This window comes from Aythya fuligula, chromosome 2 (assembly GCF_009819795.1).
Source record: "Aythya fuligula isolate bAytFul2 chromosome 2, bAytFul2.pri, whole genome shotgun sequence".
In the NCBI taxonomy this organism is placed as follows: domain Eukaryota; kingdom Metazoa; phylum Chordata; class Aves; order Anseriformes; family Anatidae; genus Aythya; species Aythya fuligula.
In genome coordinates, this window is record NC_045560.1 from 108711892 (window position 1) to 108737218 (window position 25327).

Here is a 25327-nt window from a genome sequence, read left to right on the forward strand (position 1 = left end):
AGAGCCTGCACTCAGTAACTTTGGCACAGCTTCAAAGCTTCCATATGATGCTACTGTGTCTAAAAGGGAAGATACAGAGTAAAGTTTTTTTTTTTTTTTTTTTTTTTTTTTAAGAATACCATTTTATTTAATGAAGAATATTAAATACTCTTATAAGGCTTTTTTTCTTTCTTTCTTTCTTTTTTTCTGAAAAACAAAAGCATAAAAATGGGAAACGACATACATTGTAATACAAAACCTTGTAATGCCCTGAAGCACCAAACATTTTAAAAAGTCTGTGTTTTAGATGGAATTCAAGAATAATATTTGTTAGCCAAACTTTGTTTTTCTTCAGGTATGTACAACTTAAGTCTTAAGTCAGGTCTTCCTTAGTAGTAGCTCACAACAGGGCCTGAAAAATGCTATATGTAATTGTACAAACTGATGCTGTTCCTGCAGAGAAACAGCCTCTTTTCTTTGAAAGTCTTCTAAATAATCTTCTTGCAAGGGTTATTTTTCCCTACAAGAAAATCACTCCATCTCAAAATTTGAACTCTGACTGTGTAAACAGTGTAATTCTCCAGTGCCCAGCACTGTGCATTACTATTTAAAGCTTTAGATAAAATTTGCCCAGAATCTGATGTTATTCAAGGCCCTTTGACACCAATAATCTCATATTTGTGATGAACACTTGAAAGGAACAATATGCTCATCCTTATAAAGGTTATATTCCAAAACGTGATATCATTAAACTTCAAAATGTTTTGGTACCTTTTCAGCTCATATCTAACCAAAATCAAACAATGAAGTACTATGTGTGAAGCTAAGACATTTAATTCATTTTAGAAACAGAACCATGTTCAGACTGGCATTTTCTTCAGCAGAGGTCTTTGTTCTGCGGCTGCATATCCAGCAAACAGTAGTTCAACAAAGTTGATCATTCCAGAGGATGACCTTGTAAGAAAGCAAAACAAAACAAAATAACAACAACAAAACAAGTATTTGAATAGAAGAGGTTTTGCCTCACAGCTCTCACTGTGGGGTCAGATGAGATCTGGTCAGGGAGCTATATGTAGCAGTATTGACCCCATCAGTGTTAGAGGTATGTGGCAGAAATCACAAAAGTGAAAAATGTGTTTCTTTTTAGACTGCAGTGTTGTGTATTCAGTAACTGAATCCTTTTGATTGAGCTATTGCCTGGCTGCAAGGCAAAATGTCAGCCTTATCTAAGTAACATAAGAGGTAAATAGAGAGTCTGCCAAGCTTTCACTTGTCTTGCCAGTGTCTCTGGCAGCTACCTCATCAGAATTCACGATACTAATATTTATTTAAAATGCCTAGATCTGTTATATTTACATTATGTTGTAACATGTTAAGTATTTGTAAATGTTGCGAAAAGCAAAACCTGGAAAGACACTGCCAATATAAAAGCAAATGATTTTTGAAGCCAGTAGTATAACTTTTTGGCTGAGAAAGAACAGAGTTTGGTCCTTAAAGATTAATTGTGAAAGAACTGTGGTTCACATTAGGAAATGTGTGTCTCCATCCTTGCAGATGCTGATGCTGAAATCCCAGGAGCCCCTGGAGCACCGCTGGATGTGCAGTGCTTAGATGCCAACAAAGATTATGTCATTGTTTCCTGGAAACAGCCAGCTGTTGATGGAGGAAACCCCATCCTTGGGTACTTCATTGACAGGTCAGCAAGCACACCAGTGTGAAAAACTGCTATGCATTCTAACTCAAAAACCTAAAAGCACGTTTAAATGACTGAGATAAAGTGGTCATTGTTATTTTCATTCTTCATGCTTGCCAGAAAAAAAACAACTTTTTGTCTTAGGTTAGATTGGCTGGGCCTGATCTAAATTTCAGGGAAATAATTATGCCTTGGTTTGTTTCAATACACAGAAATGATCCTGCAAATCACTGCTGAGCTCTCACTGATTCTTGTGAGGCTCAAAAGGCCTCAGGATTTTACAGTGCTGGTACCTCACAGGGTCAGTTCCTTCAAGATCAGAGCTCTCCCTCCTGTTTCCAAATAGTTACCATGCCCCAGAAAGCAAAATCTTATTCCAAAGGGAGTTGGATTTCTTTATGTGCTGTTGTTTTTCAAGTTCTCATGTTCACAAGCAAATTGCATTTATGTGTTTTTCAATTCAATTATAAGAATTGGAGATAATTTCTAAAAATATGAAAGGTGAATATGTCATACCATGACAGGATTCCAGAAGCTTGGGATTTAAGAAATTCAGTCACTATTTTGAGACTTACAGTGAAGTTTTCAGAGTTGGTAATATTTTTTTGAATTTCAGTAATAGAATAATACATCATCAGTGACATGGAGTTCCTGTTCAATTCAAAGCTATGTTACTGTTCTCCAGCACATCACCATAAATCAACTGCCGTGCTTTGGTATAAACTGCCCAGCAGCAAATGCCCATTTTCTGTCATGTTAATACGTGGATATAGCACGGCCTGTGGTGCATATTCCCCCACGTGGCCAAGTTTACTTTCCACCTCGCGATGTTGCCTTGTCATACCCTTCAGCCCCAAAGACACAGCAGCATGTCCTTTTGTGGGCCCTGTGGGGTGAAGCAGTCTCTTTATTTCTGCAATACCAAAAACAGCTTCCTTTGGGTTGTTTGAGCAGCAGCACACACCCAGGTCCACCTAATGAAATTGGTATATTTCTAGCATAGGATTCTAGAAGATGTGGTCAGATACTAAGCTCAGGACTGTTAGAAATGTTCCCTGCTGTGCTTTGGCAAATCGCAAATTCTGCCTGTGGATCAGTTACTGAGAAAACAGTGTTGAAAGCACTCAGCTTCCTCACAGAACCTTGCAGAGGAGAAATCCATTAAAGAGCATACATTTGCATGTCTTTGGTAGTGTTTGATTTCAGGGTAGGTATTTAGACACCCAGATATTCAGCCAGGCTAGCCCTTGCAGCATGAGCAAGCCACCTAAAGCAGCACGAACAGTCTGTGCTAAAGCTAAAACTAGGGCATCCTTCACGCTGAGCAGAAACCTGGACCACAAAACCACCCTGAGTAAGACCGTAACACTTGCCAGAAAACAGAAGTTTGCATGTACTGAGAAATCTAGGCTTCCCCCTAACATTTACTTCAGCAGGTATCAATAAAAAATCAGCAGCAATAAAATGCATCTCCTGAGCTGCTGGTTCCTTTTCCTGCTGCCCATGTGGCTGGATGCTGGGAAGCCACCTACAAGGGCTCCTGGGGTGATGGCTCCTGCTAGCTCCCTGAGCAGGAGTCGTTGCTCTCCCTGCTGCTGGTTCTCTTCTTTCTGCCAAAAAAACTGTGTCTTACCAGGGTGTGAGGCTTAGCAGTGGAATGAGCACCACACTGCTGGGTCTCATCATTACAACATTTGCAACCACAGCAGCATCCAAAGCAGGGCTTCAAATTCTTCAAATTTGAAGCTGGGTTTCTGACTTCAGTCATATTTACAGCTCTCTGTGTTCTGGGTTGGTCACAGATGAAATCTGAACAGAGGCTTCCACACACCATGAAGCCTCTTGCTGTACAGTAGGGCAAATGCATGCAGGATGAGCTCTGCTCCTGGCAACTGCCAAGGATACACGTATTTCATGTCCCTTCAAGTATGCTGAAGCTGACACTCCCCGAGCCTCCCAGAGCATACTTTGAAGGGTTGAACAGTGGAGTGAGTTCTGTCTGTGTCCCCTCCCCAGTTCGGGAAAGATGGAGCACAGCTGCAGGGGATTCAGTGCATAGGCAGGTGGCACTTCGACCCTGACCCCTTCTGCAGCTGCTTTGGTTTCACCAGCAGACACCAGTGCTGGGGAAGCTGGCTTGCTTCAGGCAATGAACGTGAACGGATGGTGAAACTAAAGGTCTGGGTGCCTGGAGTCTGCGTTTTTCCCTTCCCAGCACTACTCCTTCCTGCTGTTTGTATGTTTCAGGTGTGAGGTTGGCACCACCCACTGGACCCAGTGCAATGAGACTCCTGTGAAGTTCGCCCGTTTTCCTGTCACTGGTCTGATTGAGGGCCGCTCCTACATCTTCCGAGTCCGAGCGGTGAATAAAGTTGGCATTAGCCTACCGTCACGGGTGTCCGAGCCCGTGGCTGCCCTGGATCCTGCTGACAGAGCCAGGCTTAGAAGTAAGACATGCTTTTTGTAGCTTGCCTGAAAGGCTTAAGAAGCTGTATGAAAAATAAATAAATAAAAAGTCTCACTATTTACTCTTAAGCCTTCAAAATCCCACTAGAGGGAGCAATGCAAAAACAAAATATTTTTTGGAGACGTTTGCCAAGAAGGATTCATCTCAGTGCTCTTTGCACAAATCGCTCCAACAGCTTGAATGGCTTTGCTGGCTACAGTGCTGCACTCTGGACTTGCAGAAAGCAGGGAAAAGGCACAGGAGAGTAAATTGCCTGAAGAGACTTGCTTTTGTTCCACCAGCAAAATAGCTGAGTGGATCCTGTGAATAGTCACCCTCTGTGCTGCAGGCAAGGGCGGCTGATTCTGCACTCATGTGATGACCAAAGTCTTTCAATAACATCAGCAAAATATCAGGGCAGCCCAACAGATTATTGATCTCAAGCCCTCTGCTTAACAGTTAACTTTTTACAAGTCAGGCATATTTCTCCTGTAGCCTGGAGACGTCCTAGACACAAAGGCCTGGGTGATGAATTTAACTAAAAGTTTGCTTCAAATTCCCCTTCTCCACCCACATCCCAAAATCACATGCCTGAAATCCAGGTATTTCTACTCATCACTGAAGTTTTACTATTTAAAATGGCCAGGTATGACACTACTAGGAAATACTGTGGTCACACGTGAAACCTGAAATCTGGGAGGGCTTTTGCTTTTCACTGGGAAGTGTGGAAGCTGTCTCAGGAGAGGGAGTCTGATTTTGGTGACCTGTTGCATCTCCTTTTCTCCCTCATGATCCACTTTTCTTCCCATCTGCTCCATCTCTAGTCTAATTTCCAAAACAAATCAGCCAATGTAAGGTGAAGCACATGGAGGTGGAGAACAGCAGTTGCAAAAATTATCTCTGAAAATGCATTGACCTGGCTGACAGCATTGAGCTACATAGCTGTGATAATATGATAATGCAAAGGCACGGAGAGAGCCACCCAAAGCATATCAAGTTGGTGTGTTGAGTCAGGCTGAGTAATTTCTGTCTGTGACTATGACCCTTGTTCTGAAAGCTGGAAATGTGAGGGAAAGTGGGTTAAAAAGAGACGAAGAGCAGCCTTGCCTCTTCCTTTAATGAGTGAGCTTATAAACCAAATGAACAGAGTATGGAAAATGAAGTTAATTCTCTAAAAACAAGTGAGCTTAATACCTCTGAGTGAGCTAAATACCTCTGCTTGTCACTTAAGTGACTTCAGAGAAATTTCAGCAAGGAATATGTGCCTCTGTTGATTAATTTTTTCCTGATGTATTGGTTACAGAACTGCTTTAAACTAGGTTTGAGTATCCCTACACGAGTAACAGTCACAGCAGTCACCAAGAACTGAGCTCACGTGAATCCTGCAAACGTTAGTTTTGAACCACAAAGGACTCAGTTTGCTCAATATTTCAAAAGTTTGTGAAAGTTCTCATTTCCATCCTCTCTATGACATCTGTTTCAGGTCACCCTTCCGCTCCCTGGACAGGACAGATTATTGTCACTGAGGAAGAACCTGCAGGTAAACACAGCCCTTTTGCCTACAAAAGTCTGGCTGAGTAACTAGGAAAACTTCCATTGAGTTCAATGGACTTTGGCACACACCCAAAGTTCGTTGTTCTGAAGAGTCACTCAACCTTGAACAACTCTGGCTTTAGCTTTCGTTATTGAGGACTTAATAAATAAACATGTTTAACATTATAACAATGACATTTAAAACCAGTACATAGATTGCTTTAAATACTATGTTTTCTAAAAATATCAGGTGCCAAGATATGTTAATACCTGTCCTATACTTTAATCACAGCACTGATTCTGATACAAATATGAAGGAATTCATACTCATTTCCATTTCCTACTCTTCTCCCCTGTACTTCAGAGGGTGTTGTTCCTGGTCCACCTACAGACCTCCAAGTTATTGAAGCCACAAAGAACTATGTTGTGCTTAGCTGGAAACCTCCTGGACAGCGGGGCCATGAGGGTATCATGTACTTTGTGGAAAAGGTAAAACCAGAGAAAATCAGAATCATGTTGTGGCAATCTTTTTTAAAGTTTTCTTTGCCGGCTTTTCTGGAATTTCATTTCCACTTTCAAACTCAGGCTAGGACTAGATGTTTATTGACATAATTGTTGCTGTAGATTAAGATAAAGTAGGAGAAAAAAAAAAATAAAATGATACATGTAATTACAAAAATGGATGTAGAATGTGTCACACACTGTAATAGCCTTTCATGAACTGTGTCATTGACCGACCATAGGGTAGATAGGCTGGCAAACCCACTCTATAATGAGAAAGCACAGGGCAAAATCAGAGCTGTATATATATCATTCGTATAAAATAAGCTTGTCTTGAGGGACGGACTGTTAACATTTTGGAGGGAGGCATTCTGTGAGAGAGTTTCTTGGCATCAGCACTTTCTTCTCCAGCTGCCTTTTCATATTTATTGTCTTCGTTAGCTTTCCATTTGCTTCACCAACTCAACAAAGGTGACAATTTTTATTTTTCTAGAACAGAATCACTTTTAATTTCAATGTCCTGCTTTTCTGAGCTGTTTTTCACATGGCTGATAGCCTAGAAAGATCTTTACCACCACCATTTTAATAGTGTCTCATGGTTTCCACTAACTTTTTTATCTGTGCTTTTCCCTATCACTCTAGAGCTGTCATCATGGGAGATATAAATATCTTCCCATTATGTGTTTTTCATCTCTTATGAAATCTAGTCTAAATAAATGAGTTTCACTTAGCAACAGTCTCAGAGAGGATGAATATATGAATTTTGAGTTTCCATATAAGAAAGCTTTTTGATAACCTATTGCATGCTGAGTACCGAACATTAGTGTCACGTATTGAGATAATGTTCTCTTGAGAATTTGAAATCCCTCAGAAACAGGACCTATTATTTGAAATTATCTTTAATGTAAGGCAAAAGTTGATTGTTAATATTAGCAGTATAAGTGACCATGGTATGTAGAGCTTCTAGCAGCAGAGATAAAAACAATTCACAAATAAAATGCACATGCCTTTATTTTGTATTTTCTCCTCTGGGAAATGGAAGTCAGACTAATTAATTCTGATTAATTCTGGAAGTCACCCAAAAACATCCTCAGGAGTGGCATAATGGCATCTAGAAGCAACGTGGTAATATTAGAGTTTTGTTCTCTGGATGATGTTGAATGACTACAGAACTTCTTTTGAGGGTGGTCTATAGGGTTAGGTATGGAACTGAATACAGTTGATAGCAACATCACTTCCTTGCTGTGGAGAAGTGTTTAGCTTTGATATATTACAAGCAGTAAGCTTGTATGTGTGACTTCTGGAGTAGGTGGGCAGATTCATAAGCTTTGAAATACACCTTATTCTGTGGAATGGCTGAAACCAGGAACATGACTCCTTGTTTTCCATGTCAGATGTGCATTTGATGGTGCATGTAGAAAGCCTTGTCAGGTTAGATTCTCATTGGTCAAAGACTTCTGCTGCAAAAGTTGTTTCTGGGTTTGCAGTGCGTTGCTGGCACTGAGGAGTGGCAAAGGGTGAACACTGAGATTCCTGTGAAGTCTCCTCGCTTTGCAGTTTTTGATTTGGCTGAAGGCAAATCCTACTGCTTCCGGGTTCGCTGTTGCAATTCAGCAGGAATTGGTGAGCCTTCAGAAGCAACTGAAGCCACTGTGGTGGATGACAAACTTGGTAAGTGTGTGGTCATAAGTATTAAGTTACCTTCATGATTCTTTTTAAGTTTATGATGTAATTGTTTTGCTTGAAGATAGCTGTCCAGCTGCTAAATCAAATATGAAGAGTCAGTGATATATTCCCTTTATTTAACATAATTTTGGATTAGGTCATTGAACCTCTAACATATAGTCAAATGGCAGATAGAAACCAAGGGAACTGAGCTGCAAATAATAACGCCAAGAACTGTAAAGATTCAAACAATGGAAGAAAATGAAAACTTAAGAAAGGACAAAACCATTCTGTTTTACTTAGTCTGCATTGAAAATAAGCACAGACATTAGTAGAGTTTAACCTTCCTTGTTTGCCAAATCAAACAAAAGTGAAGAAGTTAATACTTATATGGATGCAGAAACTATTTCTACTGGAAGAAAGTCCCAGATGTTCACCGCAGTAAAGTATTAGTAGCTTGTCTACTAGCTACATAGTAGCTTTGTCTACATGAGCATTTTCTTTTTCAGAACAACAATACAGATTTAAGTCCCAGGTCATCTCTGTTTACTGCATACTGGTTCAGCTCACAGAACAGTTTGACACACATGAACTACAATTCCTTAAGAAGAAGAGTAAAACAGCTCTCTTCAAAAAACACTTAGATGCATTTTGCTATTTAATAGGGGCATTGGTTTCTGACTCCTGTGGCCTGTACAGAATCCTTCAAAGTGCACCTGACACTTTTTCCTTTTTAGAAAGCTCCACATGACATTTCTGGTGCAGATGTTCAGCACAGAGAAATAACCTAAATGTAATCTGAAGGAAATGTCCCAAACTGTATGCAATGGAGACATGAGGAATATCATCACCAAAACCTTGAACTTACTGATCCTGTCATGTTGTACAAAATTACTTGTTTGAGATCACTGTGGATTTTAGAGGGGTTAAAAGAGCATTCATTGTGTTAATACAGTCAAGAATAAGATGTCACCCTTATTTTTTATTTGTTAAATTTGACTGGCTGGTCATTAATTTATTTCTGTTTCTCTCCCAAAGATATCCCCAAACCTCCTGGCCGTATTATGCCAACTAGGAATACAGACACATCCGTTGTTGTCACTTGGACTGAACCCCCAGATGCCAAGGATCTGGTTGGGTACTACATTGAGTCAAGTGTGGTTGGGTCTGGTCATTGGGAACCATGCAACAACAATCCAGTGAAAGGCACGAGGTAATGGATTTGAAAGCATGGAAATTATGGTCACCAGTTTTTGTTTGTTTGGTTGGTTTTGATTGATTGATTGATTGTGTTTATGTGATTCCCAGCCACCAAGAGAAACAGCTCACTAGTTCTAACTATTGTACAACCTATCAGCTTGATGAAAAACAGTACAGTGAGGAATGAGGGAACTTACAAATATGGAAAACTAAACTGCATAATGTTTGGAAGAAAAGTCCTTCATTTGGAAGACTGCTGTAAACATTTATAGGACTGTATATCTAGCATGTCAGGAGGAAATGTGGATTATATCATGCTAACAATATTACTTTCTAACTACTCTTTCACTTGCAATTATCAAGATATTAATGAACACTCTTAAGCCGTGTGTGATAGTAAGATCTTAGAGGTCTTCTCCAACCTAAACAATTCTATGATTCTATGAATATTATGTGCTTTCACATAGTGTTTCATGCAAGTGTTGGTGAAGTTTTGTGCTATTTGCTTATTTCAGAATATAAAATTATTATTATATTATTTCAGAATAATATTATTGTATTATTTCAGAATATAAAATGTGATATTTATTCACCTTAGAAATAAAAATGTTGTTTTGAATTACAGTATCTTGCTATGTAATTGCACTGTTTAAATTTCTACCACTGCATTTATATTCTACACAATATAATTTATGATACAGACAGGCGCAGGCTGTCTGTTAACTGTTGGTTTTCTGGCTGAGTCAATTTCAAAGCATTAAATGTAGCTCATAGATTGCTTGCCACAGTATATTTTGATGTTTTGAATTGTTTTCTTCACAAATCCAAGTGAAAGCAAATGATTCGGAAAAGTCTAGTAGAATGGGTAGTGAAAATTCTGTTCTGAAAATTTTGATTCAGGTTTTATTTTTCTCCTCATAGTAAAATTTTAATTTTTTGAATATATTTTATGTTTTCCACACTTTTTTTTTTGCTGCTGGACATCGTTGTATGATGCCAGCATTGTAAATGCAGAATATAAAATTATGAAGTAGGGCAAAATAAAAGGAATGTGAAGTAAAATACACTTAAAATACACGTGGAAAAATAAATGTATTTTTGGAGTAAAATATTGAAACTTCCAAAACACATTTTTTTCCAAATTAAACATTTTCTGTGTTGGGATTTTTTTTTTTCTTTTTTCTTTTATTTTTTCAGGGTTTGTGCCAGAAGAAAAAATACATTTTTTCAATGCATTCATTATGCAATAAAGCAGAAAAACTATTCTAATACAAGAGTCTGTCTGACTTAGATTATAGAACCAAAAAAATTCAATAAAAATTTGGGTACTTTTTTTTAGCTCTTATACAATGCCCTATAATATCTGTGAATGCTAAAATTTTTCACTTCTGATTGGAAGTAAACGATGGGAACTTGTGATACAGCTGTCTTTTGCATATGTCATGAAGGTATCCCACATGCAAATATAAACTAAATCTTGTCTCTGAAGATTTTTGCATTGTTCCCATTAAGAAGTATGGATTTTATACATCATCAAAGGTAAGATAAGTAGGCCCTTTGGTAACAGGAGAACTTGTATAGTCTTAGGGGGGCAAGAGTATTGGTAAAAAGGGATATATCTAAAGATACATGAATTCGACATTATTTTATATGCGTGAATGAGGTGCTTAGACACATTCTGCATTCTCTGACCTTCACAGAAGTCTCTGGCTTCATGTTTTATCCTCAGTTTTCAGAAAGCAGAATAAATTTTACAGAAGAAATGCTTCCCCATTCTCATTTTTTTTTTTTTTTTTAATATTACTTTCTTCATAATATTCCTTCATTGGTTTGTTTTTAGATTCATTTGCCATGGGCTCACCAATGGCGAGAAGTACATTTTCAGGGTCAGAGCTGTTAATGCAGCTGGACTCAGCGAATTTTCCCAGGATTCAGAGCCTATAGAGGTGCAAGCAGCGATTGGTAAGTTATTTCCCATTACTCTGTTCAATGGTAAATATATATATATATATAATATATACCTTAGAAGTAAAGATGGTCTCAGCATTTATTTGTAATTGATTGTTTTGGTTTACAATGCTCTCCACAAATAATGCTTTCTCTATAGAGTCTATCTATTGCCTCACAGTCACACTTTCACTGTTACTGCACTCTTGTAGACAGTTCACCTTCACCATTCAGCCTTCTCCAGCTGTTTCTTGTGAACCACTGTAGGAGAGCACTACTAAGTTCACTTCATAGCCATCCTGGAAAAAGGAATGTCGTTTGGACCCTCTAAAGTGGTATTTATCACCTCTAATGCACACCATCTCATAAACAGGCAACTCCTAAGAAACATGCTTCCACACCTAAACCTAATAATAAATGTGGTATGCTTTTTGCAAACCTTCTATAACCCTGTGTGTTCTCCCTTTGTTAATGAATTATTTCTGTTTGCCACTGCCTGAACTAATCCATAAGGATTAATGAGATCATTGTACTAGAACAAATTGTGTGTCTGCAACACACTCACTCTCATTTGTATTGAAATTGCATAACTCTCAGTCATAGAGCAGAGAGATGTGGCCCCAGGCAATTTTATGAGATCATGTTAAAAGGATAAAAATATGAGTTGGAAGATCTAATACTAAAATAATTATAGCAAGTGAAGATTACCATTAACGTTTCATTTTTCTTCTGCTCTGAAAATTAGACATTATTAAAAGAACATAATTTGTGAGGAGGTTGAGAGGTATTCTATGCATTTCAAATTTCTGTGTCTGTGCTTAGCTTTTTGTCCATAAAAACTGTGATTTGTCATATTTTGGCTGTATTGTTCACTGTTTGCATTTCTTCACTCTGTTGAGTAAATGAAGAAAAAATAATGTACTCTAATTAAAAATGTCTTTGCTGTTTTCTGGTGATTATAGGGGGAGGACTGCTTCATGGTGTGTGTCCTGAACTGAGTGGTAAAGCTGGCGGACTAACAGACTGCACTACCAGCTGGGAAGGCATGCATGAGTCCTCCCAGCCTATATTTGACACAGATGCTTTGCTAAAATGCAATGCTAAATTTAATAGAGACCCACTACCCAGTAGCTCTGACAAACTGGGCAGTACAGGAGACAATAACATGAGAGAAATGGTTAAGGACGCTGTCAAATCTGCACCACAAAAAGTTGCTGCTGAGCAGGCAAGTAAGTCTCAACCCGGGGATCCTTTGACACTGGAAAAAGTGACAAAGAAGAAAGATGTAGGTGAGAGTTAATAAATAAATAGCTTTCACAGCTCTGGTACATCCCCTTTGAATGGGTGCAACCTGTACTCTTCCACGCCGCAAGTGAACGTTCTCTCCAGTGATGCATCTTCCAGCAGACCTATTAATTATGTGCTCGACTCTCTGTTAAGGTCATTATGCATGTAATGTTATCAGAGACCGCTTCGCAAACTTAGAAACTATTGAAAGTGAAATATATACACCCATTTACTAATTTAATAGCTCGTCTGAGTACATATTAATGTATCCAATACTGTATGACTTCCATATCACATCCGTAATTTGTTCTCTGTTAGGAGTCTTCTTACCTAGTCTCTGGGTTATGTGTGTGTGAAGGAAATAAAATCTGGTTATGATGGTAAGCATGAAAATCTATGTTGTGTTAAGATACATGAAGATCCTTTGTGAATTTATGCCTAAGCTACAGCTTATCCTCTGAGATGCAGTGCTAATGAATGTTGTGTTCTATTTCTGACTGATGATAATACATAATGAGGGATACCTATTAAGTTGAAGACACATGGACAAAATCACATTTTATGTTGTCAACGCCTAAACACCCATCATGCCTAAGAAATACGGAGCTTGAATTTCATTCAAGTCCTGGTACCTGGCCAGTGAACTAATTTAGTTCACCTCCCATGCCATGGGAGATTTATGAAGTGAGATCCAAAAAGCTTGTAGCCAACAAACTACAGGCACCTGGGGCTAGCTGACTGCATGATAAAACTCCAAAGACAAAGGGAAATATATATGATGAAGGATTTCCATCAAAATTAGAACTTGAAGGTCACAAACAGTGCTCTTAACTGGTACGTGATGTACTGAGTGTGGGCAAATATTACCCCAATAGATATAGAAAAAGCATTATAAGAAAATGGATTGGGATGAAGTTAATGATTTCTGTATTTTTGAAAAGTATTTATAAAAAAAAGAGGATAATGCTGCAAATTTTCTAAAGTAAGTTCCAGTAACAGACGTGTTCCATTTCTGGTCAGTCTACAGTGCCTGTGATCATGCTTCCTTCCATTAAGGTAAGATGACGTGAAGGGTGCAATGATAAAATTTGCACAGTGTGTAAATTTAATAATAAAAATAAAACACAGATAAGCTACATTCTGTGAAGAGAAGAATGCGAGCCTATTAAACAAATGAGCTACAATAAATATGTGTGTGAAAAAAAGGTTCACTTTCAGCAAAAGAAAACAAATCATTGCATCTCCAACTTTTAACTTTTCTTGTAATGTTAGTTTTAGTTCCTCATTTTTCACGGTTTTAAAGCAATTCCTCATCACTTACATCAGAGCTGCAATTGCAACACATTCTTTCACTATGTCTCAGCTTGCTTCTCAAAAAACAAATGATTTTGAAAATTAATTCCTATGCAGTTTGGATGTTTACATTTGGTTTATGGAAGCTTTTATTCTGCATTTCTCATTCCAGTGAAGCCCCCTCCCCCCAGCTAAGCAAATATTCTCCTAACCTGGAAATGCACGATGGGGGCCACCTGAATATGATAACCAAACACCTGTCTGCCTATTGAAACATTACTTCCTACTTATGTGTTGTTCATGTTAAAACAGCTGCTCCATCTCCTCCTTATGACATCACGGTACTTGAGAGTGTTCGTGACTCAATGGCACTAGGATGGAAACAACCCAAAGTCACCGGTGGAACTGAAATTACCGGCTACTACGTGAACTATCGTGAAGTGATTGGTGGAGTCCCTGGGAAATGGATGGAGGCCAACATTAAGGCCATCAGTGAGAGGGCATACAGGGTAAGAGGTCAACTTCTGCTATTGCTGGGGGTGCAAACAATATTTCCAAAAGACATCTTAAAGATTAAGATGAATTATGATTCAGTGTGCAGATTGCTGTTCAGAGGCTTTTACATCCATGGCACATGTTTCTGTTGTGTCTTCTCATGCAAACATACCTTAAGTATATTAAGAATCATATTAAATTATTTGTTTTATTTCCTCTAGGGTTTTTAAGAGTCTTTGCTTGAAAGGTGGTACACAAATAATGGACATTATTACACTAGTAAGGGTGACCTCAGAAAACTAACAGATGGTATTAAAGCAGTGGTTTTATGTAGGATAGTTAATGTGTTACGGAAACTGTAGCTTCTTGTACTACAGAAATTCCATAGTGCAGTGAAATACTCTTATCATTCTACTAACTTTCTTGTTAGTGTTTGTTCAAGGTGATAAAAATTGTCTGTTCACAGAAGTTTTATGTATACATTTAGTGCAATGTCCACATTGTTAACCTTATTGCATTAATCCTCTTGTTTAACACGTAATTCGGTAAAGAATAGAGAAGCATATGGATGATAAAATTTAATTAATTTTGTTAAACTTCTCAGCAAAATTATTTGCAAACTTATCTGTTACTCTGGCACAGAATTCATCTGTGAATTCATTCCTCTGGACATAGCCTAAATTTTTGTTAGTCAGGCCCTCAGAACAACTGGCATTCCTAGTGGACTTGGTGGACCTACCCCAGTGCTTAGTGGTGGTGGAACTAGCTCTGTGCCAGCTGGCTTTTGTGATTAGTTTTTGACCCAATTTAGAGGTACATTGCTAGCTACAACTTAGCTGAGCTGCTTTACAATTGTAAAGTAATGCTGGGACTGGGTTTCACCCTGCTGCAAGGACAACTCTTGCCTGAAGTGAACTTGCTCTGTATCACAAGACATATCAGTATACCTGTTGAGCAATACCCTGCTCCCTCCCTGACAACCAAAATGTCTTCAATAGGAACAGGGTTTTAGAGTTTGAGCATGCTAAGAACACTCATGTATGCTCTACCACCGAAAAAGGAAAGGCAGGAGAGTTATCCCCTTAATGTATGATGTCAATAAAGCTTTCATCTCTTTGGGCACTTAAAAGCATGCTCGTGTGCTGAATAATTGTCATTGTGACTTTCTCCTAAAACCTTAACCCAAAGTTAATAAGTACCATTTTATTGGTTCTGCAGATACAAAACCTGAAGGAAAACATGGTGTACCAGTTCCAGGTGGCTGCAGCAAACCTGGCTGGGGTTGGGACACCCTCCCTACCCAGCCAGCCCTTCAAATGTGAAGAATGGACCATTGCTGTACCTGGTAGGATCCTGAGTGGGATGTTGAGGTTACTGCCTGCCACAAGGTGCTCTTGGACAACTAATCTAAATTGTCAATGTCCTTAGTTCCAGGGGAGTCAATGGGCTCTGAAGTTCATATCCAGGCCTAAATCTCCATCACTTTGGTTTGATGCACTGATACATTAAGCAATCCCCATGTAACAAGTAACAATTTACAAGCAGCTTGTATTTTCTTTATCTTTCCTGTTTGGTTTCTCTACTGTGTCTTCCACTGTGCTTCCTGGTTTAAGTGGTAGACATAAGCACCTGTCTAAGGGACAAGGCAAAGAAGAATGAAGTCCTGTAGCCTGTGTGTAAACATATCGCCTCAAGGCCAGATCTCTAACCTTTTAACACCCATTGAAATTAATGAAAACAATCTCCATTGATATCAGTGGACTTTAGAACAGTCCTTGAAGCAGCATGTCAGCTTAATAATTAACTTATTTCCCCAGCTTTGGAGATTATTTGTCATTTTTGTTTGTTCATGGATATTTGATCAAGATACCAAATCTCAAAAATTTGGATTGTTTTTGGGGCTAGTCTTTTTATTAGGTAGAGGTCATATTCATATCTGGTCTACATCTGACAAAGGAACTGCACGTGTTGTGTCAGGTCTGGGTGTGCAATGTGGTGTCTGGTTTTGTATTGTTGAAAAATTATGCATTAGTCCCTTTGGGCTTTCTTTTGATACCACAACTCCAATTTTCACTCTTACCTTTCAGGGCCACCTCATGATGTCACATACACAGAAGTCAGGAAGGATTCTTTGGTTTTATTGTGGAAAGAGCCAGTTTATACGGGTCGTAGTCCTATAGCTGGTTATTACATTGACATGAAGGAAACTGAAGCAAAGGAGGAACATTGGAGAAGTGTCAATGAGAAGCCACTTCAAAAGAAATTCTTGAAGGTAAAATAGTTTAAGATTCAAATAGAAGTATGACAGTACAATCTTGAAGAATTCATTCATAGATAGTATCATCTTTCATGGTTCCATTTAATGAAACACTAGGATACACATGTATAATGAACGTGTAGTCATACATGGCAGTGACTTGCAAGAGGATACGGTATGAGAAGCCTAAAAGCAAAAGGAAACACTCCTAAAACTACTTATCATTCTTATAACACAGGAGACTTCCCTAGCATTTGCTTGCCTAAAGGGTAAGGTAGGCATCACTACACAGAACAGATGACACGAAAACAGATTTTGTGATAATGTGGTAGGTGATTTTTTCCAACACAAAGTACCCTCTCTACACATTTAATGGCAAGTAAAGCCCAAGCTTTTTCCACTATACCATTTTGTGGAATGACTTTTAAATAAGTGATCAGCTGTACCTCAATTCCAGAGATATATCTGAAGTGGCTTCACTACTTTTGTGTTTTTCAGAACATTTGGAAAATATTACCTGTTTTAAAGGAGCATTTGCAGGTGTTAGAATATTATTAAGATTGCTCAAGTCACTACAAAGCATAGAAGCATAGGGTTAAGTGCCATTCTGGTTCTAGATGGGTGTGACTGGGATATTTTGCCCTGATAATTTTGTTTTTAAGAGCCAGAATTTACCTGCAGTAAGACTGTCCTGTTCCAGAGGTCAACGGACGTGAGTTAAAAACATCCTGTTCCAATAATAATACAACAATGCTCCTTTTATAAATAAATCAATGACAGTTATGACACTGGCTAAAATGTTAGCTATGCATACAAGGAAGGAGCAAAACAAACAGATTAGTCATGTCACTCAAACTGAGAAAAAAAAATGAGGAAGAAATATCTGTCAACTAGAAAAGGAGCAAAACAAAAAAGAAAGGAAATATAATTGTCAAGCATCAAGACTAGAACTGTAAGAAATGTGAAATGGAAATCAGTATTTTGTAATAAATCATGCACGTATTGTTTGCTTCCTGCAGATAGGTGGCCTAACAGAAGGTGTGAGCTATGTGTTCCGTGTGCGGGCGACAAACCAGGCTGGGGTTGGGAAACCATCAAATACCACTGATCCTGTTGTAGCTGAGACACGACCAGGTTTGTTAGAAATGTTTCCTCTTTTTTGTTTTGTTTAAAGAGGTTCCTGTTTGTGGTATGTTTGCACACAGGCTGTATGCGAACAATCTGACCCCCCTCAAGTCAAACATTTTTACTATGCAGGAAACAAGTTGAGGGTCATATCTTTTTTTTTTTTTTTCGGATGTATTTTAAGGTCAGAACAGATTTCCTTACCATAACTACCTGTTCAGGAATATAGAAATACAATAAAGTTGTAATACTTGTATATAGCAAAAAAAAAAGATGCACTAAAATCAGCCCAACCAAACAATTGTGCAGGTGTAGGTTTTGCCCTTCCTATCATAAACCATTTATTTATCTCTCTCTTTTCTTTAATTTATGCAATGTGCCTGAGGAAAGGGTAAAAGAAATTACTATTTTCCCTTGGCATTTAAAGTAAAGGTTTTAAAAATTGTCAAGTCATTTTGGAGACCATCTTCAGGAAGAATTCAAGTGCAGCTGTTCACTGGAGTCATCCTTGATACCTGGCACCAGCATGTCTATAATGCCAGAAGAAAAACAGGAACTGGTACAGAGACAGAATCTCTGTACCTGGAACTTCAGAAACCCCCTGAACTTTATTACAATAGATAGGTATCATGGGTGACTTGGGTGACCAGCTTTTTGTCACCATTCCCTAAGAGGAAACACAAGCATGGGCATGTATCTCTGAGAGCCTTCCTTTCTTTGTCCTTGTTTGTGGTCAAAAGGTTACCGAGTAACAGATTTTTGTCTCCTCATAAGAGATGGGACTTCAGATACAAAACTAAAAATAAACAAAACCCTAGAGCAAGCTAATTTTAAAGCTCTCTGGCCTACTAATCCATAGACTGTGTTAGAAGTGGAGGGGCTGGACCCACCATACCCCTGTTTTTCCTCAGACAAGTTCCTTTCCTCTGCTGGGAGATTCCCATGCCTCATCCCACCTGGGAAGGTTTCTCAGAGACCTAAGGGCACAGGAAAGGAGGCAGGGGTGTGCAGGGACACTGACGGCTGGCACAAGCCAAGGAGGTGATGACCTGGGCAGGCCTACACCTGAGCCCTGGCTGTCGTGTTGGACTCCCAGTGAGTCAAGAAAGCCTGAAAAAGGAGGTTTGAATCTGGGGGTATAAAAGAACTGGAAAACTTGGAATGGGGAGACTGGAGAGACTTAGTGAAGCTGGGATGGGAAGAAGGGGCTGGAAGTAGTGGATGGCAGGTTGAGAGGGGGCAAGATTGTGGTATGGAGACTAAAGAGGATACACCATGTGGGCAAAAAGGGCTTGGGGCACGAGAGCAAGGCATAAGCTGTGAAAGGACTAAGAACACTTAGCTGAGAATAGGTTTGGGCTAGATTAGGAGGCAGGTGTGGTTGTAGTGGAGATGTGGATTGCTCTCTGATGAGAAGATCAGCAGCCTTAAAATGGTCACAGATTGAAGCGGGAGGATTATGGAGCTGGGAGCCCTAAGGACTGGAGGCTTGGGAAGTAGAGGCCGTGAGATATTTGGGAGGAATAACGACAAAATCGGGAGTCTGGTAACTCTGTGGTGCTCTGCTGTACCGGATGAGATGAAAGAGGGCACCACAGGGTAACTCTTACCATATTGACAGCAATATCTGAAATAACAGGACATGCAGGATTGTTAGTCCCTCTGCTCATCTGCCATACATCCCTTGACTTCATCTCTCACAGCTGTTGCATCTTCTTTTCTCTTTCAAAAAAACAGTAACCCTAATTTTAGATCTACAAACCACTGAAGCATTAGGCTTATTTCCATCACCTGCAAGTGGAGCAAGGCAAGGCTAAGGAGCTTGTTCTTGAAAACAGCTTAATACTGCAACAACAACCACTCTTAAAACAAAAATCAAGCCAATATTAGTATTAAAATTTTGGTTTTATTAATACATTTTCCTTCAAGGTTAATATCTGTCAGATTTTTGATAAAAACTTGTTATGATAATAACCTTCAAGTGTACTAGGAAAAGGATTGGTCATGCCATTAGAATTCCAAAAATACAAGAATGTAAACTCTTGCAAAGATGATAATCATGAAAAAAATAAAAATAAAAATAAAATGATGATAATAATAAAAAAAGCACAGCAATTTTGACATTTTTTATACATTTACTTATACAAATCTGGTTGACCCATATTTTGAGCTGAGGTCTGCGGATACAGTATTCACCAAACTAAGCTTCTTAAAAGTGTTAAGAAGGAACAAAAGGCTTATTAAAAAAATATTTTGGAAAGCAGTCACTTGGGTAGGCTTTCAGCTTTCTCACTCAAACCTCACAAATCTCAAGAACAATGACACCATTTTAAAAAACTGCCACAAATCATTTGGTGTTGCCCAATGAATGCTGCTTTTATTAACATCTTAGATGGAGACAAAATATTGTAAGGTCTCTGTAGACAATTCCTGCTGGAATGTGGCTGGAATGTTGCTTTTGGCAAATGTCTAAAATCACCAGGAGACTGAGCTGTCCAACCAAAGAATGTAAGTAAATAACATCCTGAATGAAAATACTTGTTTTAGTATGAGTGGTAGCAGTTTTCTTTATCCAGTAACATATGTTAATATAATGGTGTAATAGTTTGCATCCACCTTCTGTTTGAAAACCATATTCAACTTTTACAGTTATCTCTTAAAACTAAATGAAAAGCCCATACACATTAAAATAAATAAATAAATAAAAATCCAGGCTAGTTTTGAGCTGTAACTTTGTCTTCAGGCAAAATCACTTTGGTGTGTATGGATCTCACAGGAGGCAGAGGAAGTCCAAGAGCAGACTGCAGCTCTTCCCTATTACTTCCCAGGTTTGCCTTAGTCCTTGTGCACTTTGGTGCAAAGTGAAGTTAGCTTCTGATCCTGCATCAGGCGCTTCAGGAGGGCTTGGCACAGGAATATTATCTGCCCTGGGGGTCAGACTATGGGGTCTGACCTTCACCCTCACCTGAAGAGCTTCACTGAGGGATTTTGTGAAAGGAGCCTTTTTACAGGAGGGCTCCTGTACATTTCTGTGAATCCTTGGCTATAAGACCATGCACTTGAGGGTTGTTTCTGCCAGAGCAACCTGCTCTCAGTTACATCTGCGAGGCTCACCTTGTGAGGCCACTCTCACACCAGAATCAGGAACACACTAAGATGGTGTAAAATAAGTTATCTGCTTTTCTTACACTACCTTAGGTGCTGCTATGACTGAAGCCACAGCAGACCTCAAAATTTAACCCTATGGCTGCCACAGCCTACATCAATTGTTTCACTTTAATCACACACCCATTTATCCATCAAAATCCCTTCAGCTACCCAATAGCCAATGCCCATCTTGAGAAGAGAGGCTTTGGGCAGTGTGTTTTGAAAGTTTTAAGGCCGCATCTCAGAAATTAATGAAAAAATGTCCCATTGAATTTTTTTTTTTTTTTTTTTTGTAGACAAGATGATGCCAGTAACTCTAGAGTTTTATGTTATCTCTTTCCTTTCAGTGCAGTGAAACCCTGGAGATAATCAGTATTTGTTCTGACATCTAAGTATTTTATTTCTTATGATAACTTTATGAGTGACTTTGGATGCCCTGTAGAAACCACCAAGCTATCTAGAGAAGGCAAATTAGACTGCTACTGTTATGGCAGCCTCTTCAGTTTCACATTGTAGGACAGGTGGAGCCCTCTGCTCAGTAATTAAAAATTTTTTTTTTGTCTTACTTCCACATAAATATTAGAAGTAAAAACCATCATCACTTCTGGAGATACATGCTATGCATTGTTATCATAATGTCAGTGCTTTAAAACAAATATAACAGATGTTGTCCCCGTAGGGAACTTCTGGCTGTGATTCTCTGCACATTGCATAAGCTGCCATCCAAAGATTCACGTGCTAATGATCTACAGGAAACTAAATACTAATGAAATATAAAGTGATGAATTTGCATATAATAAATTACATTATAACATTCTTGAAAAATGTGCATCTGCCTAGAAAAATACTTGTAGACCAAATCACCTGTTGGTACTCATTGTGCTTCATTCCTGGGAGGGCTAGTAAATAATAGGACCAAAACAGGAATATTAATCTAATCTTTCATTAAACAGTTATGGCAAATTATAAAGAATAAGAAGGCTGCACGTACACCTATTGTCATTACAGGAGCTACTCACAGTGCTGGAACAGGACACATACAATACTAGGGTGACGAAACACAGAAATCTCCTTGCATACTTGAGGCTCATTAAGAATTATGATGAAAACAAAGCTCTTAATTTCAATGTCAGGAATAGGGCTCTTGTCTTAAAGATACAATATGTTGTGGAGAAAGCATGTCATTAGCATTCTGGGCAGCCTGAAATTGCCTTAGACTGAGTAATACACCACGAGTGCCCCATTCAGATGTAAGACCAAGCTCGGAGCTGTTCAGAGGAGGAAGCTGGATGTCCTCCAGCACATCTCAGTTCTCTGTGGTATTCTCAGACAAGCTGTTGAAATTAAATTTAACACCACAGATGACGAGATGCCCAGATGAAATTCCCTCGGCTTCACCAGTGTGCAAGGGAGCAGGCAGGAGGTACATTCAGGTTCCTGACCTGGGCCTCACTCTCAGGGCCCTGTAAGGACAAACTGGGTCACCTTATTCAGCTCAAGGAGGTACTGGCAAAACAGGGTGGGCGACTTAGCCGCTAATTGCAAATATTCACTCCCTTTGTGGGTCCAGGATTAATGCTGCAGACGGTGGCAGGGCCAGATGCCAAGCATAGCAATTAAACCAACCTCCTGGAGTGAACCCAGAGTCCCTGAAAATGTGCCTCGGTTGCACAAATGAGCACTGCTTGGGCTGCTCGGTTGTTTCCTCTTTTGCCTCCTGCACCTTTTGAAACATCTGCATTTGTACCCAGTATTCCCTTCAGAGCTCTTATTTGACTAGGGAATGAGAAATTCATACTACATAATGAAAGCGCTGACTACCCCTTAGCTGGAAAAATATTGCTATTTAATATTTCAAGCATTTAGTGGATTTAGAGACTTGCTTCCTCCCCCTTTTCTCCCCCCACCCCCTTAGGTTTTTCCAGAGCAAATATCATAAATCTCTTGTGTGCTTAGGCATGTTCAAATAAATCTATTGATTTATGATGCTCTTTAATCTGTTCCTTAATTTTACGGCCTAGAATGACAATTCTAATCATGAATCAAGGACTGAGGATGCCAGTGTTTTCAGTGATTTATGTGCCACTTGAGAAAATGGCAAGGATCTTCTTAATCCACACTATGAATCATACCTATACATTTGTTTGCTGGTATCTCTAAGAAAGTGGGATTGTCTTGTTCTGATCTTTCAGGAACTAAGGAAGTGGTGGTCGATGTGGATGACAATGGAGTAATTTCCTTGAACTTTGAATGCGATCAGATGTCTCCAAACTCTAAGTTTGTTTGGTCCAAGAATTATGAACCAATTGAGGACGACTCTCGACTGGCCATCGATACCAAAGGCGGAAAGTAAGAGCCCTCAGTAGTAACAGTCATCCCATGTTTGATAAACCTAGGCTGGTCACAGAAATTGATCTTTCTGGATGTATGATCTCAGTAAGAATTGTATCTGCCTTTGTTACCAAAAGGCTCTGGATGAGTATTTTGTTCTCCAAGAAGTCCCTGTGCAGACCATTGGGAAATTGTAGTTTGCACAGGATGAGTCAGGCCTCCTGATTAAGCAATTAAGTTACATTCAGGCATAGGGTGAGAAAATTGGTGCTCTGTCCTCTTATAACCTGCCAATCAGGACAGGTGATTATTATTCCTGTTGCTGTCACTGTAAAAGTCCAAAAGCTAAAATTGTCTGCTTGCAAAATGCTTTTACCATGTAACACTGTCACAATCTTCTGAGAAGGCCTCTGTTTTGATCATGTCACCATAGCCTGATCTGTTAACTTCCACAATGCTCCAGGAGCCTAATATGTTTCTTCAGGCGTTTTTCAGAAAGGAAAAAATAACAAATGCACAGGTGGAGCCTATGAAGCTATGTGCTCTTACAGCTATAGAAACCATACAGGAAGAAAGGGTGGCTCATACCACTCTTGGTATTGCATATGAAAATTGAATCAACCTGCACTTACAGTATCCTTCCACAGTCACTGAAGACCTGACAAATGCATTTAAGCATGTGTGAGCTAGCTTTGGCTAGCTCCAGTACTGTTGGCACTACCTGAGAGCTTATGCAGCTTCCTGGAGAGGTTGTGCAAGTTGTACAGAGGTTGTGCAGCAGAGGCAATTGGTCAACTTTTACTCTTATGGTCTCATGGATGCTCCTGGATCTCCCTTCATTCTTTGCTTTAGTAACTGAATCCTCTTAGTCCCGTTGTACTGGCTGTGCCGTCTCCACTTGTACCACATGTGATAGGGCTCACCCTGGTTAATATTGGTCAGGACACCTGTCTTTGCCTTTTAGTCAGAGCAAAAGCTAAAAAAAGAATTATTTTTATCTGGTGTTATAAGAAGGAGCTTGGTTCAGACTGACCTCACCTTTTAATCAAAATGTTTCATTTTTTTCTAAAGGTCCAAAGCAACCTTTAAGGATCTTGGAGAAGATGACTTGGGAATTTACTCTTGTATTGTTACAGACACTGATGGAGTTTCATCAAGCTACACAATTGATGAAGAAGGTAGATACACAATGTCTATTAAGCATGCCTGTTTTGCTTTCACTTCTGTTTTTTCCTGCTGCTGTGTCTCTCATATCCATAAGGTATGCACGCCTATCTTGTTTCATGTCTTTTGCAGAAATGAAACGGCTGCTTGCTCTGAGCCATGAACACAAATTCCCAAGTAAGTGAATCAAGCATGTCTGTAGGGGAGAGATTTGCATGCGCATGGGTATGTATCACAAAGCTCCTGCCAGCATCAGATTTTGAACCTGCTACATGCATTTCAAGTGAAAGTGGTTTTGAACTGAAAATCTAAGATTTTTTTTTTTTTTTTTCCCCCAGTATGTTTGTGTATTGCTTTTGTTCTTCCTCTTCTTTTGCAGGCTGCTGGTCTAAGCATATATTAAGTCTCTATATTAGATTGAAAATAAGTATCCCAATGGCTTTACTTCTTCTGCCAGGAAGCTTTCTTTACTTACTCATAATGCCTAAGCTGATTTGAAAATTCTCTGCCCCTCTAACTTTACCCCAGCTGAAGTTAACAGAAGTTAAAAGTAAGGCTAAGAGAACATGCAACTGTAGTAAATTCAGCTGTAATTTTATATACATATATACACACAGAATTTTTCAGCTGAAATTCATTCCCTCCCTCTTTTTTTGTAATACTTGATAACAAGAGCACCTTTCTTTTTGCTTGGAAGGATATTTTTTTCAAGTCCACAGAACTCTTATACCTTTATGATATCCTGGCAGTAGTACAACCCTGTTATTTTCAGTGGAATGTGACTTGAATACTTGAAGAAAATAATAAATTGAATTGTAGAAAGAATCCTATTACACACAATGTGATGAGATCTAAGCCTTGTCTTATCTCCTGCCACTACCATCTCTTGTGCTCTGTTCCAGGCTCTACTGTTCTTGCCTGGTTTTAATACCTTCAGCTTTGTGCGTCTGCTGCTGGCACCTCTGCCAGCTCAGCCCATGTTGTGCCTCCCAGGCCAGTCAAAGCTTGGCTGCAGACATTGCCTGTCTTTCTGCCCACATCATCTCTCTTTCTCATTTCCCTCTCTGCCTTTTCCGTATCAGCTCTGCTCTTCCCAACATATTGTACCAACTTCTGACAGCCTAATGACAGCCCAAGCACCCCCTTCTTTACTCCTGTTCCTCCCAGACATTTCCTCTTAATCAGGTCTTCACAGCGAGCGTTAGTCATCACAACCCCTTATTGCTGCCACTCTCCCCAACCCTTCTTCACTGAGTGCTCTTCC

General features: G+C 39.2%; 1 protein-coding gene across 1 annotated transcript in view; it reads left to right on the forward strand.

Moving 5' to 3' along the window:
* Positions 1 to 25327, forward strand: part of MYOM1 (myomesin 1) — a 72112-nt gene that overhangs the window by 25293 nt on the left and 21492 nt on the right. The window contains exons 10-24 of the mRNA XM_032182594.1: positions 1534 to 1675; positions 3920 to 4119; positions 5602 to 5658; positions 6016 to 6140; positions 7640 to 7823; positions 8856 to 9030; positions 10858 to 10979; positions 11927 to 11944; positions 13857 to 14053; positions 15258 to 15384; positions 16127 to 16311; positions 17316 to 17430; positions 22761 to 22917; positions 23971 to 24077; positions 24196 to 24240. Of these exons, the coding sequence (XP_032038485.1) occupies positions 1534 to 1675; positions 3920 to 4119; positions 5602 to 5658; positions 6016 to 6140; positions 7640 to 7823; positions 8856 to 9030; positions 10858 to 10979; positions 11927 to 11944; positions 13857 to 14053; positions 15258 to 15384; positions 16127 to 16311; positions 17316 to 17430; positions 22761 to 22917; positions 23971 to 24077; positions 24196 to 24240 (1956 nt within the window). The remainder of the gene's footprint in view (positions 1 to 1533; positions 1676 to 3919; positions 4120 to 5601; positions 5659 to 6015; positions 6141 to 7639; positions 7824 to 8855; positions 9031 to 10857; positions 10980 to 11926; positions 11945 to 13856; positions 14054 to 15257; positions 15385 to 16126; positions 16312 to 17315; positions 17431 to 22760; positions 22918 to 23970; positions 24078 to 24195; positions 24241 to 25327) is intronic.